This window comes from Protopterus annectens, chromosome 4.part1 (assembly GCF_019279795.1).
Source record: "Protopterus annectens isolate FY-2018-M chromosome 4.part1, PAN1.0, whole genome shotgun sequence".
In the NCBI taxonomy this organism is placed as follows: Eukaryota; Metazoa; Chordata; order Ceratodontiformes; family Protopteridae; genus Protopterus; species Protopterus annectens.
The window spans coordinates 664277274-664293220 of NC_056734.1; the positions used below are offsets into that span (position 1 = coordinate 664277274).

General features: G+C 43.6%; 1 protein-coding gene across 1 annotated transcript in view; it reads right to left on the bottom strand.

Moving 5' to 3' along the window:
• Positions 1-15947, bottom strand: part of ZNF207 (zinc finger protein 207) — an 821234-nt gene that overhangs the window by 603623 nt on the left and 201664 nt on the right. Inside the window, exon 4 of the mRNA XM_044070823.1 lies at positions 8365-8440. Within this exon, the coding sequence (XP_043926758.1) occupies positions 8365-8440 (76 nt within the window). The remainder of the gene's footprint in view (positions 1-8364; positions 8441-15947) is intronic.

Here is a 15947-nt window from a genome sequence, read left to right on the forward strand (position 1 = left end):
ACGCGGCAAGAAAGACTGGGGAAGATGGCGTCGGCCGATGCCTTTATACTCCAGCCGTTCTGACGCCGGAGAGGCGACACCAGCGCCGGACCCAGACTTTGGAATCCGGCCGACCGAGGGCTGCCTGAGGCAGGACAACCCATATATTATGACTGCAGTTGCATTCTTGAAGGACATCAAAGGCTCGTCTCACTTTTGCCAAAAAGCATCTTTATGATCCCTGAGACTTCTGGGAAAGTATTCTGTAGACTGACTAAACAAAAGTTGAACTTTTTGGGAGGTATGCGTCCCGTTACATCCGGCGTAAAAGTAACGCAACATTTCAGAAGAACATCATGCCAACAGTCAAACATGGTAGTGTTAGTGTGATGGTCTGGGACTGCTTCTGGACCTGGACGACTTGCTGTGACTGATGGAACCATGAATTCTGCTCTCTACCAAAAAATCCTGAAGGAGAATGTCCGGCCATCAGTTCATGACCTCAAGCTGAATAACACCTGGGTTCGCCAGCAGGACAATTATCCAAAACACACCAAGTCCACTTCTGAATGGCTTCAAAAAAACAAAATGAAAGTTTTTGAGTGGCACAGACAGAGTCCAGACTTGAATCCAATTGAAATGCTGTGGCATGACATTAAAAAGGCAGTTCATGCTCGGAAACCCTCCAATATGGCTGAATTAAATCAATTTTGCAAAGAGGAGTGGGCCAAAATTCCTCAACAGTGATGTGAAAGACTCATTGCCAGTTCATAGGTCGGTACTAGGCTATCTGCCCTAAGGCATTTATAAGCCTAGCCAGAATGTGTTGGCTTTCGCCGCCCCCTTATATTCTGTCCAGCAGAGCCACTGAAGTGATCCCTGGGGTAAACTTCCTGTTTCCCATCCACTCATCAAGGTTTCTCGAAGAGGGCTAGGGAGGAGCTCTACCTAATATAGATCTGAATCTTGTTCCAGAGCATGGGAAGTCTCTGGGACAGGAATCTATCCCTCCAGCACGTCCTATTTATTGTTGTGGTGAGGTTTAGATCCCTGGAACGTGTGGCTCGAGGGTATATGTTTTTTTTTTAGGTGGAGCATGTCCTTCTTGGTTGGACATGACTTTGTATGTCAGGCAGAGATCACCCCTGAGTCCCTGAGTAGGCGGTATGCAACTGAGTACAGCTGGAGTTTCTTCAGTCGAGCTGCATAGGGCATCTGCTTGATTCCAGTGATCCTCTTGATGAGGTACTTCTGTGGTCTTTCCAGCTGTTGCAGGTGTCTTGTAAGGTACATCCCAAATGGGGCACTGTACTCTTATGACGAGTCTGATGAGTGATGCGCAGAGGGGCCCAATGACCTCTTTCGATCTGGATGCAAACCATTTTGTGATTAGGTGGGCCACATAGAAGGATTTTCTAACCACTTTGGCAGTGTGATTATCAAAGGAGAGATTACCATCTACTTGGGTCCCCAGATCCCTTATGACGTCTTCCGTATTTAGGGGGCTACCACCTATGTGACAGTTTGTGAGTAATTCTTTGTTTTCCAAACAGGATGACTATGCTCTTTTTGGCATTTAGCTTGAGGCCATGGTTTTGACACCAGGTATAGTACAGTTTTGTACCTACCATAAATGTAGATGTTCGAGTGTTCACCCTGCTGCAGTCATCACACTTGGGTTATCCTGCTGTCAGGCGGTCCCGCAGTCGGTCTGAGTTCCAAAGTCTTGGTCCGGCGTCGGTTGCTGTCGCTTCTTCCCTGACGTCAGTGCGCCAGGTGGGTATATTAGAGGCATCCAACGCCTTTTCTTCAGTTTTTCTTGCTCCAGATGTCAGGTGCCCCCAATATACACCACAGAGGTTGTATAGGATAGAGTGGTATAGATAAGTTCAGCTAGTTCAGAGGGGATGGAGGGAGGGTAACCTGGACTGCAGCAGGGTGAACACTCGAACATCTACATTTATGGTAGGTACAAAACTGTACTATGTTCATCATGTTACCCTGCTGCAGTCACCACACTTGGGTTGAATTCCAAAGCTAAGGATGGGTGGTGGAGTTAAACAGGGTTAGAAGAAGCTAGTAGGCCCTGCAAAACTGCAGTGGCAAAACCAGCTCTAGTCTTAGAATATAGAGGTAAGTGACAGTGTTTGGTGAAGGTGTGCACTGAACTCCATGGAGTGGGACCTAATGCTAGCAGGTACCGGTTTCCCATGATGCGTGTAGCAGAAACGTATGCAATGCCCTATCCATTTAGAAATGGTCTGTTTTGAGATAGCTTTTCCTTGTGATCCTGCAGCATAGGCTACAAAGAGCTGGTCAGATTTTCTGAAAGCCTTAGTTTTATCCAAGTAGTAACGTAATTGCCTGTGAATGTCCAAAGAGTGCAGGAGTCTTTCTCCTTTGTTCTGGGGATTTGGGAAAAAGGTGGGCAAATGAATGGTTTGGTTTAGGGCCACAGTGGATACCACCTTTGGCATAAAGGAAGGGTTAGTTTGTAGAGAGACTCTGTCTTGATGAAAAATGAGGAAAGATAAGGAAAGGCTCCACTGCCATTAGTGCCTGTAGCTCTGAGACTCTTCTAGCTGAGGTTATTGCTAGTAGCAGGGCAGTTTTCCAAGAAAGAAATTTTAAATCAGCTGAAAAAGCTGGTTCAAAGGACGGCAGTGTAAGCTTTTCCAGAACAAAGTTGAGATCCCAAGTAGATGTTGGTGCTCTCCTGGGCGGTCTAATGTTCTTAGCCCCTCTGAGGTACTGTCTTAGGAGTGGATGTGAGAATAAAGAAGGATCCGCGTTGTAATGAGCTGAAATTGCTGAGGCGTGGATCTTAATAGATGAAAAGGAAAGTCATTTGTGCAACATCTCAGTTAAATATTGTAGAATCTGAGGAATGTTTGGATCAAGGGGATTTTGGCCTTTAGCCTGCACAATCTTTTCCATTTGTCTGAATAGGTTTTCCTGGTGCTGGGCCTCCTGGCCTCCAGAATGACATCCATAACAGCTTTGGATAGAGGTGTTGGCTGGTTGTTTAGGTAATTTGCCATGCAGCCAGGTTTAAAGTCTTGAGTTGGCTGTGCAGAATCGGATTGTCTCGATGGGTGAGCAGATGAGGAATTTGTGGTAAAATCCACGATGGGCCATGGGCCATGTTCCTTAGAATTGGATACCAATGCTGGCGTGGCCAGTCTGGTGCAATGAGTATAACTTGTGGCCTCTCTAATCTGACTTTCAGCAGTACCTTTGCTAGAAGAGGCAGTGGAGGAAAGGCATACACTGTTAATGTTATCCAACTGAATGAGAGGGCGTCCACTTTCCAAGCTTGTGGATGGAATGTCCTTATGCAAAATTTTTGAAGTTGGTAGTTTTGGGAGCTGGCAAACAGATCTATGTCTGGGTGTCTCCATTTTTGAGCTATCATTGCAAATACTTGTGGATCTAGTTTCCACTCGTGTGGATCCATGATGTTTCTGCTTAGGTCGTCTGCCAACGTGTTCTTCTTTCCTGGCAGAAATTGTGCTTGTAGTTGAACTTGGTAAGACAGTGCTGCGTTCCACAAGGTCATTGCTTGCCTGCATAGAGGGTAGGAATGTGTGCCCCTTTGCTTGTTTATGTACCACATTACTGTGGTATTGTCCGTCTTTATTATTAGTTGCCCTGGGTGTAAGAGGTCCTTGAAAGCTGTTAGGGCATTCTGTACTGCTAGCATTTTCTTTTGATTGATATGCAGATGCCTTTGATCTGTAGTCCGTTTGCCCTGAATGCACTGTCCTGCCATGTGTGCTCCCCAGGCATAGTCAATGCATCTGTTGTCATAGTTTGCCTGGCTCTGGGTAATGTGAAAGGCTGACCCTTGTTGAGGTGACATGCCTGTGCCCACCATAGAAACTCCTGTTGAAGGCAGGGAATGAGTGGTATCATCGTTTCCAAGCTGTGGCTGTGCCGAGTCCATACGCTTTTCAGGTACCATTGTAATTTCCTCATATGCAGTTTTGCAAATGGTATTAGTAGTATGCAAGATGCCATGAATCCCAAGGCCTGCAGAATTTTTCTTGCAGGGAGTTGGGTCTTTGTTGCCATTATTTTGAAATATCGAGTCAGCTGTTGTTGCTTGTCTGGCATGAGATAAGCCATCCGGGCCGTTGTATTCAAGCTGGCACCCAGGAATATTATGTTTTGTGAGGGCACTAGTTTTGATTTCTTTTCGTTTACTGTGTACCCTAGGCAACTTAGAAGGTGTTTGACAAATGCCAGATGCTTTAAAAGAATGTCCTTGCTTTCTGCTTGAATAAGGCAGTCGTCCAGGTATAGGTATATTTGAATTCCTCTTTGCAGTATGCAATTACTGGTGCCAGGCATTTTGTGAAGACCCTGGGCACAGTAGATAAGCCAAAGGGCAGTGCAGAGAATTGATAATGCGTTGAACCTGCAATGAAGCGGAGGTATCTTCTGCAATTTTGTCTGATAGGGACATGCAGGTATGCCTCCTTGAGGTCCAACGTTACTAGCCAAGCATTCTTGCCCAGTATGGGAAGAAGCTGCTGTAGCGTTAGCATCTTGAATTTTGGTACTTGCAGATAGGTGTTCAGAATTGAAAGATCCAGAATGGGTCTCCATGCTTGGTCTTTTCTTGGGACTATCTTCCCTGTAACAACGTTGTGATAGTTAGGAAAATGTATAGAAGTTGATATTTATATGGAAAAAATAAGTAATAGCACTTGGACACACCTATAAGGTGACAGATTAGCGCTGATGTAGATATTGGTGAATAACATACAAATAATTGTTAAGACAAGATTTTTAAGATAAAGTTTTTAGAGTAATAAGTAGAACATTTTATAAAATTATATTATTTTAGCGTCAACAAAAGGAAAATATTTTAGAATGAGGAAATATGTTAGAATGAGGATTACACAATGAAGTTTTTAGGATGTTTAATGAAATTACTTTTTTATATATTGTTGTTAATATTAAAAAGAGGAGTTTAACTTTAAGGGCTGCATATTGAAAATGGCGCCAAAAAAGTTATTTAAACGCAGCTGTAATGAATGAGCACAGTTCTGAAGAAGCCTACATTCAGTAGGTGAAAGCGCTTAACTCATTTGTGCTTATATAACATTTTTTAACGTCTGGATATTTTATTCACACACATATATATATATATATGTACATTATCAGTTGTAATAGTAATAAAAGCTGGTTTATCGGAGACTGCACTGCGTTTCCTCTGTGTGCAACGTTGTTACAGGGAAGATAGCGCAGCAGGTGAATTCAATGTTTTCTTGGGTCTAGAAAGAGTCTTGAGTAAAATCCTTGTCCTTGCTCCTGTGTAGGTACCTGTTGAATGGCTCTCATGTCCATGAGAGCTGTAATTTGTTTTTGTGCCTCTGCCCATTGATTTGGTGGCAGGTTTGGCATTCCTTTTATCCTTGGCAAGGTATGAAAGTGGAATCTGTATACATGTGAGACAGTGTTTAGGACCCATTTACTTGTGAGACAATGTTTAGGACCCATTTGTCTTTTGTGATGATGTGCCAGTTGTCTGCAAAAAATGCTAATTTTCCTCCCAAGGGAGCTGCGAGGAGAGATTTGCTTGGTAGTTTGAGGACTGAGTCATTGTGTTTGTCTTCTGGTAGTTTGGGGTCTGTATTCTCCTCCTTTCTGGGTAGCAGTACTCCACTGGCGAGGTTTGTAAAGGCCTTGTGACTGACCTCTGCCCCTTGGGCGTCTGTATTTGCCCCTCTGTGATCTGTCAGAAGCTGGAAAGGACCAGTTTTTTGTTGGCCAATTTCTGATGAAACAAGGGGGTTGTACCTGTAAAAAATCCTTGACCGTCTGCATAGACTTTGCCTTATCCTACATTTTCTTTAAAACCTCTTCTGCTTTGACACCAAATAATACATCCTGCTGTAAAGGTGCATCCAATAATTTTGCTTTAACATGATCAGGTAGGGTTTTTGTTCTTTTAACCAAGCATGTCTACGTATGACAGACCCAGTAACAGCTGCTCTACAGGAAGCTTCCAATTAATCAAATCCACACTGTAAAGTATGTTTTCCCACCTGTTCAGCTGCATGCAACAGATCCTGCATTTCCTTGAATTCAGACTGTTCAGTATGTGTGCTTTTTAATTGAGACATTACGAATTGCTGATATTTCAGCATGTGAAACTGACAATTTAATGCTCTCATAGCCAGAGTTGCTGAGGTGTATATTTTCTTTCCCCATCTATCTAGGGCTCTGGAATCCCTTTCAGAGGGCACAGGACTTTTAGCCATAGAAGTTTTAGCCCCCTTGGGACCCTGGGAAATTGTTTCTGGGTCAGCCACAGGGCTTTTATAAAGGAATTTGTGCGAGTCAGGTACTCTGTAGTATCTGTCTGGTTTGGCTGGAGCAGGAGGTAGAGAGTCTGGATTTAGTCTAGACTCCAAGTAAACATCCACAATATCTAAAACTGGAGGGATAGCAAGTGGTCTGTGCTGGGGTAATAAAAGGAACTCTTGGAGTCTTTTCTTAGAATCAGAGTAGCCCTGGCCTTCCCAGTGGAAATGTTCCCTCATGGTATGTAAAGTTTCCCCAAAGGAGTAGTCTTCAGGGGGAGATGCTGAGGGAATAGAGTCTTCAGCATCAGAGTTTTCATAAGGGGGAAAAGTGTAATACTGTTCCTCAGAAGAATCTGAGGAAATTGAAATCTGGTCAGAGGAAGAATAATCCTCCTCTTGTCTTGGTCTTTTATCTGGAGGGGGATGGGAACCCCGGATTAGGGTAATAAAATCTTCAGCCATCTTAAGCATCTGTTTCTTAGGCATGGGGCCTTGAACTGTAGACTGATGTACAGTCTTTTTTTGGTTTTAAAGGAGTTTTAAGCTTAGCATAAGATTTAATGGTGAGTGTAGTCTGTCTGAAGACACCTTCTGCAACAGAAGGTGTTTCCACTAAACCGGGGTCTCCTTCTGCTCCGGTGTCGGAAGGGCCTAAAGAAGATGGCTGCGTCGGCCTAGTAGACTCCGCCTGAGAATCCGCAGCTGTCTGGGGTTCCAATTCTGCGGTCGTCAGGGGCTGCATAGGCGCCTCACTGAAAACCGGAGAACCGGCGACAGGCCCAGCAGAGGCCTCGGAGTCTGGCTTGTTCCTAGGCTGCCTGTCCTTATCCTTGCGTTTTTTATGCATGCCAGTCATCGGCTGCTCCGATGGCATGATATAATTAAATCTCCTACCAAACTAATGTTGTGCGAAGACAAAACGGCATTTGATAGTTTGTTTATTAAACCCAGCACAAAACCGACAACCTGTGATGTTGTGGTCTGGGCCTAGGCAAGGAATACAGTAAGAATGGAAGTCCTTATGAGGTATTTGCTTTCCACAAGAAATGCAATTGTTAACTTTTTCTGACATCGGACTGAGGCAAGAAAAGGTTCCCCAACGGGGTACTTAGCTTTATTGAAGACTTCGGACTGAAATTCGAATCGAAAATCTCAGGTGTCGGCCGACCGGCACTTGCGAACTGCTTCTGCTTCGGGCACCGCGCGGCAAGAAAGACTGAAGAAAATGGCGTCGGATGCCTCTTATATACCCTTGGCACACTGACGTCAGGGAAGAAGCGACAGCAACCGACGCCGGACCAAGACTTTGGAACTCAGGCCAACTGCGGGACTGCCTGACGGCAGGATAACCCAAGTGTGATGACTGCAGCAGGGTAACACGATGAACATCTGTCTCAGTGAGACCCTTTTGGAGGATGTCTGTCAGCTGGAGACTCAATTATAGCCCCTAGTTTGCAGTCATCTGCGAAATTGGTCAGCCATAGTCCTCCTGTGCTTGCCTGTACCTCTGAGAAGTATATGCCAAACAGGAGGGGTCATAAAACCAAACACTTGATTGCAGTTGTTGCTGCTAAGGGTGGCACAACCAGTTAATTAGGTTTAGGGGGAATTACTTTTTCACATAAGGAAAAAAACTATCCAGACTTGCATTGCCCTAACAAATAAAATCATCACTTAAAAACTGCATTTTGTGTTTACTTGGGTTATCTTTGTCTAATATTTACATTTCTTTGATCTGAAACATTTAAGTGAGACAAACATGCAAAACAATAAGAAATCAGGAAGGGGGCAAATACTTTTTCATTGCACCATACATACAACAAAAGTCTCAAGCACTTCAACAGGAAAATTGCCAGTCTTGGTCCTTCCACAGAAGGCAGCTGCTTCTGAGAGAAATTTGCCCAGAGTTGGGGAAAACAGGTGATGGAAAACCCCAATCACCATAATTTAAGAGACTTTCCTCCCAAAAACATTATAAGCAAAATGGTCTTATGAACTCCAGACAAAACTCCACAATAAAATTATGACACACTCATAAGCTAAATAACAGAATTAATCATCTACTTACCCAGGAGGCATGCCAGGCATCACCGGTGGGATTCCAGGCATCATAGGTGGAACACCGGGCATCATAGGTGGCATTCCTAATAGTAAATAATTATATAAAATTAAGCATTCATATAGCAAGCTAAACTACAGATCAACATTCCTATAAAATCTTATTAAAACACAAGGTCGTAAATGCAACAGGCAAACATTCTTACTATAAACAATGCCAGTCCATTAAAATCACACACTCCCCACAAAAATTGATGAACACAAGACTCTGGTCAATGGGTGCAGTGCTTATGCAGAAGACTGACACTGCCAGCCCCTCCCCAAACACTCTTCGTCACCATGGATTCCTGACTCAGTTCAAGCACATAGTATTGAACCTCACAGATAAGATTCATGACTAGCACTAAGCTGCACTACTCCAACAAGAGGACTTCTAGACTGGGAAACTGTTCATACTCATGGCTATACAGCTCCACTAGAGAACAGTCAGTTTTGATGCCCCCCCCCCCCCCCCTGAGTCCTCCGGTAAGTTTGGACTACATTCAGAATACGTAAAAACAAAGTTAAAAAATATTCGTACCCGTTCCTGGTACAGCAGGACGTCCATAATTCATTACAGCTGAGTGCACCTCCAGGCGTTTCTACAGTTTACACCTACTAACACCTTTAGGTGTCAAATATTGCTTTGCATTAATAATTCCAAAACCATGCTGCATCCAAGATTTTGTTTTAAAGCATACATAATGGCAAACACAACTTAAGGATATTTGATCTCTGTCTAATGCAGCTAAAAAGAAACTGATTATTTGTATATTGTTTATCTGGATTGGAAATTTTCAGACTTCTCTAAATATCTCAACATTCAGGTAACAGACAGAAAGTACAGTTGGGTACACTTAACATAAATGTAGATGACAAAGTGTATTCACTGTTGCAGTCATCACATTTGGGTTATCTGCTTGCAGTAGCCCTCAGTCAGCCAGATTATCAGTCTTGTATCCTGCGTCGGTTGCTGTCTCTTCTTCCGTAACATCAGGTAGTCTGGGGTATAAAGCATGCAGCCAACGTCATTACATCAGTTTTTCTTGGCCCAGATGTCAGGTGCCCCCTTAATGGGAAGCAATTTTATATATATATATATATATATATATATATATAAATAAATGTACATATATACGTAGATTATATATATATATATATATATATATATATATATATATATATATATATATATATATATATATACACATCCGCGGTGGTGATGCTGCGGTAGCGTGGTCGCCTCACAGTTAAGACGCTGTCCGGTTCGATTCTCAGCTAGAGCGTCTTCTGCGTGGAGACATGCGTGAATGGGCGTACCTTCGTTGAAGGTTGTGCGTCATGGCTGGTAACTTGGCATGTAAAAATCAACTACCAACCATTAGCGGACCGGAGTTCCGCTGTGGCGACCCCTAACCGGGAAAAGCCGAAAGACACAAACATACACACACACACACACACACATATATATATATATATATATATATATATATATATAATAAATACATAGTTATACCTCCAACTAAAAAGCAAATACACCAAAAAGCTTTTAAGTAAGTATAGTAAAGGAGAATAGAGGTATAGCTAAAAGAAGACAAGGGGCTGGAGGGAGGGTAACCAGGACTGCAACAGTGAATACACTCGAACATCTACATTTATGCTAAGTGTTCACAACAATACTATGTTCTTCATATTTCACTGTTGCAGTCATCACATTTGTGTAGATTCCCAAAGCGAAGGATGGGAGGAGGAATTTAGATAGCATTAGGACCAGCTATAAGGCCCTGCAAGACTGCAGTGACAAAGCCAGCTCTGGAATTAGAAAAAAATTGGCAAATGTTAATGCTTGGTGAAAGTACGTACAGAACTCCAAGTAGCAGCTTCTAGGATGTCTCTGATAGGGACACCTCTGAGAAAGGCTGTAGAGGGTGATGCAGCCCTGGTTGAATGGGGTCTAATTCCCTGTGGGATAGGTTTTCAATGGTGCTTATAGCAGAAATTAATGCAATGGCCTATCCATTTAGAAATGGTTTGCTTTGAAGTAGCCTTGCCTTCTGCCCCTGCAGCAAATGCCACCAGCAGTTGTTCAGATTTCCTTAGAGATTTAGTCCTGTCCAAGTAAAATCTAAGTTGTCTGTGCACATCTAAGGAGTGCAGTATCCATTCCCCTTTCTTCTGTGGATTAGAAAAGAGGGTTGGCAAATGAATGGACTGATTAAGAGCCACCTTGGGCATAAAACAGGGATTGGTCCTGAGGGACACCCTGTCCGCATAAAAGATGATGAAAGGCTCCACTGCCATTGGGACCTGTAATTCCGTTACCCTTCTTGCTGAAGTGATTGCTAAAAGGAAAGCTATTTTCCAAGAAAGGAATTTTAACTCTGCAGTTGCAGCTGGCTCAAAAAGAGGAAGAGTGAGTGTTTCCAATACAAAATTAAGGTCCCAGGCTGGAGTTTGGGCTCTCCTGGGTGGTTTTAAGTTTTTGGCCCCTCTAAAGAACTGTTTAAGACATGGATGAGAAAAGTGGGGTGGTTCTGTGTTGCAATGAGCTGAAATGGCTGAGGAGTGAATTTTGATGGAGGAAAAGGAAAGGCCCTTGTGAAGCATCTCAGTTAAGTATTGAAGAATCTGAGGTAAATTGGGTGCTGCTGTGCCCATGACTTGAGTTTGGTTCCAGGCACACAATCTTTTCCATTTTTCAGCATAAGATTTTCTAGTACTAGGCTTCATTGCCTCCAAAATGATATCCAACACTTGTTTACTGAGGAATGGTAACAGAGAGATTAGGTAATTAGCCAGACTGCCAGGTTCAGGGTTTGAAGTTGGGGGCGCAGAATCTGGCTCTCCTGCTGAGACAGCAGGGTAGGGGTCTGAGGTAGGTGCCATGGGGCCAGCTGTGACACACTGCGAAGGAGGGGGTACCAGTGTTGGCGTGGCCTGTCTGGTGCAATTAGTATCATCCTTGGTTTGTCCTGTTTGACCTTAAGTAGTACTTTGGAGAGGAGAGGCAGAGGAGGAAAGGCATAAACTGATAGATTTTTCCAGCTGAAGGAGAGCGCATCCACTTTCCAAGCTTGCTTGTGGGGAGACCTTGTGCGAAATTTGTCCAACTGGTAGTTCTGGGGGAAGGCAAACAGGTCTACATCTGGGATCCGCCATTTGTTGATCAACATGTTGAAAATCTTTGGTTCCAGTTTCCTCCCATGTGGGTCCATGAGATTTCTGCTTAGTTCGTCTGCCAGTGTATTTAGTTTTCCTGACAGTAATTGAGCTTGTAGATGAACTTGGCAGCTCAAGGCTGTGTTCCACACAGTCATGGCTAGTGTGCAGAGGGGGTAAGAATGGGTACCTACTCTCTTATGTACCACATAACAGTGGTGTTGTCTGTCTTTACCATTAATTGCCCTGGAAGAATATGGTCCTTGAAGGCTGTCAGAGCATTCTGTACAGCTAACATTTCTTTTTGATTGATATGCAGGTGCATTTGACTTGGGTTCCATTTGCCCTTAATGCACATCCCTGCCAGGTGAGCCCCCCATGCACAGTCTGATGCGTCTGTTAGGGTTTGGGCAGCAGGGGATAGAGTGAATGGTAGTCCCTTGTTTTGGTGGCAGGCCTCTGCCCACCAAAGGAATTCTAACCATAGGCAAGGTATGATAGGAATCATTGCTTCTAGATCCTGAGAATGTTGACACCATAGGCTTTTTAGATACCACTGTAGTTTCCTCATATACAGTCTTGCATATGGAATTAGTAGAATGCACGAGGCCATGAACCCCAAGGCTTGCAGTATTTGTCTTGCAGATAGCAGGGTTTTTGTGGCCACTAGTTTGAAGTAAGTTTTCAAATGAATTTGTTTCTCTGGCGTGAGGAAAGCCACCTGGGAAGTTGTGTTCAAGGTTGCTCCCAGGAATATAATTTGTTGACAGGGTACCAGATGTGATTTCTTTTCGTTTATGGTGTACCCCAGACAAGTTAACACCTTCTGTACAAATGCCAGATGATTCAGAAGTATGTCCTGGCTTTCTGCCTGAATTAGACAATTGTCCAGGTAAGGGTACATTTGAATATTTCTTTGCCTGCAAAATGCAATAACTGGAGCTAGGCACTTTGGCTTATCTACTGCGCTCAGGGTATTCACAAAGGGCAGTGCAGAGAACTGATAGTGCATGCAGCCTGCACTGTAGTGTAGGTATTTCTGCAAGATTCATCGATTGGGATGTGCAGGTAGGCTTCCATTAAACCCGAAGTTGCCAACCAGGCATCCTTGCCCATCATGGGAAGCAAATGGTGAAGAGTTAGCATCTTGAATTTTGGAATTACCAAAAAGGTGTTTAGGATAGACAGGTCCAGGATATGACGCCATGAGTGGTCTTTTCTGGGTACCAGGAAAAGTCTCGAGTAGAAACCTTGTGCCTTTTCCTCTTCGGGTACAGTCTGAATAGCCTTTATTCTTAAGAGAGAGAGAGTACTTGCTTTTGAGCCACGGCCCACTGATTAGGGGGTAGATATGGCAGACGGTTTGGGGATGGTAGTGTGTGGAAGTGAAATCTGTATCCTTGGAAAACTATGTTTAAAACCTATTTTTCCTGAGTAATGAGTTCCCAGTTTTTTGCTTGCAGAACAATCTTTCCCCCTAAAGAGCAGTCAGTTGAGAAGTCCTTGGAAGTCTTAAAGTTAAGTCACTGAGACAGCTTACCATAGGGGGGAGTCTTACTACTCTCTGATTTGAAAGTGGGAGCCCCCCACTGCTTAGTACTGTGCATACCCTGGGACTGAAGCCTGGGTGTTCTGCTGGTTCTGGGTTTCAACTGAGAAGGCCTGGAAGAGGTAGGAAAGGACCAATTTTTTGAGTGCCAATGCCTACTAAATCTAGGAGGCTGCACTTGTAAGAAATCTTTAACTGTTTGCATAGATTCAGCTTTTTCCTCCATCTTTAGAACTTCTTCTGTTTGTCGCCAAATAGGCGGTCCTGATTTACGGGTGCATCCAGCAATTTAGTTTTAACATGATCTGGCAAAGATTGCTCCTTAAGCCAAACATGCCTTCTAAGTACAGACCCAGTGACGACAGCCCTGCAAGATGCCACTAGTGAATCAAAACCACATTGCAAAGTATGTTTTCCAACCTGTTCAGCAGAATGCATTGCATCCTGTAAATCTTTACTTTCAGCACAATCAGGAATCAACATCATTTTCTGTTTAAGCAATCCAATAATATGCTGCTGATACTTTTAACATATGAAACTGGCAATTTAAGGCCCTGATGGCCAAGGATGCAGAGATGTATACCTTCTTACCCCATTTATCCAGGGCCCTGGAATATCTATCAGAGGGGGTAGAAATTTTGGCAGTAGTAGTCTTAATGCCCTTAGGTCCCTGTGAAATTATCTCAGGATCCGCAGTAGGATTTTTTAAAAAGGAACATGTGAGAATCAGGAACCCTGTAATATCTATCAGGTTTTCTGGGAGCAGGAGATAAAGAGTCAGGGGCCAAGTTAGATTCCAAAAAGGCATTGTCAACAATGTCCAGCACAGGAGGGATAGCTAAAGGCCTGTGTTGGGGCAGAAGTAAGAAATCTCTAAGCCTTTTTTTAGAATCAGAATAATCCTGGCTTTCCCAGTGAAAATTCTCCTGAAAAGTATGCAAGGTTTCACCAAAAGAAAAGTCCTCTGGGGGGGAAGCAGAGGGAATAGAGTCCTCTACATCAGAATCCTCATAGGTAGCCAAGGATAAATCCTGGTCATCAGAGGAGACAGAAATCTCAGAATCCTGGTCAGAAGTATAAGCAAATTCAGTCCTAGGTCTCTTAGAGGGGGAAGGTTTGCTTCCCCTGATTAAAGTAATAAGGTCTTCAGCCATTCTTAACATTTTTTTTTTGAGGCATAGAGGCCTGACCATGTGGTCTGGGCATCGGTTTTCTAGGCATAGTTCGAGTTTTAGGCAAGAAGAAGAAGATGGCATCGGTTTAAAATGCAAGTCAGAAGGCCTGAATACACCCTCAGAAGCTGGTGCCTGCAGAGCGGCTCCAGACTCATCCAATTAGAGACATCTGCAGGTTCCACAGTTGAAGCAACTCGCGACACACCCAACGGGTCTCAGTAGAGGCCTGCGAATCTGAAGTAGCAGGTATCAGGGGCTGCAAAAGCACCTCACTGTGTACCCGCAAACTGGCGACTAGCTTAGAAGTGTCGTCAGCAGCTTTGGACCTAGGCGGTCTGTCTCTGTCTTAATCTTTGCGTTTCTTCAGAATGTCAGTAGTTGGGTGGCTTACCGAAGACATATCTGGATAAATGAACAGAGTACCAAAATATTTAGAAGCGAAAATGTACCGATGACGAATAGTTCGTGGTTTAAATAAGGCATAAAATCAACAGCGAGGTACGTCGTGCTCAGAGCCTAGGCAAGGAATACAGTATGAATGAAAAATCTGTACGAGGTATTTGCTTTCCACAAGAAATACAATTATTGATTTTTACCGACATTGGTTTAGTGCAAGAAAAAGTTTCCCCAACGGGGTACTTAACTTTAGTTGAACACTTCGGGTCTAAAACCCGAAAACAAAAATTTCAGGAGTCGGCCGACCGGCACTTGCCAACTGCTTCTGCTTTGGGCACCGCACAGCAAGAAAGACTGATGTAATGGCGTTGGCTGCATGCTTTCTACCCCTGACGTCACGGAAGATGAGACATCAACCGACGCAGGACACAAGACTTTGATAATCTGGCCGACTGAGGGCTACTGCAAGCAAATAACGCAAATGTGATGATTGCAACAGTGAAACACGAACAACATCTGCACAGCTTCATACGTAATCTCTCAGCTCTACGAAGACAATCCTGCTGGTTGTGTTGTGCTTGGATGGTTACTGAAATATCATAAACTCTTTATACATTACAAAATTAAAATTCACCGCCTTTATTTTGGCTTATAAGATCCAGTTCAAAGCATGAAAACTTGAATGCTGCTAATGTAAACATAAATTTATCCTAAATATTTTGCCATTTACAGTTTTCTCGTTCCAGAGATATTAATATTTGAAAATGAAGGTGGTACCTTCATTTTTTTAAGGCACAAGCCACACCCACTGGGAGTTAAAAGTACACAGTCAAGACAGTTGTACTGAAGAAAATGAGTTAAATTCATCAGCATACAGAACTACCTAAAGCTCTCCCACTTATGACCATCAAAAGGTGCATTCAGATGAGGCAGAATCATGAAGTCACCGAGCTGCTGCCTAGTAATGACTATAGCCAGACAGTAGTCTAATATTGTTGTTGAGGGGTAAGCATAAACACAGTGTTAAAAAAATATTAACAAAAAACAGTCACATACTGAACACACGTGGCGTGCACCACTGACAGAGGGGTAAAGCTCTGCCCAGGCAAACAGAGTTCAATCAGGGGTTCAGGTGTTACACAGAGCAGGCAGACAGAACCGCTATGTTTTAGCTGGTGAGTACGTGCACTCATCTCAAAGACAGGGAAGCACAGGGTGGGAGGTGAGGGAGGGTGGAAGACTTCGTGTGGAGGCAGGACGATATGCCAGAAGTCC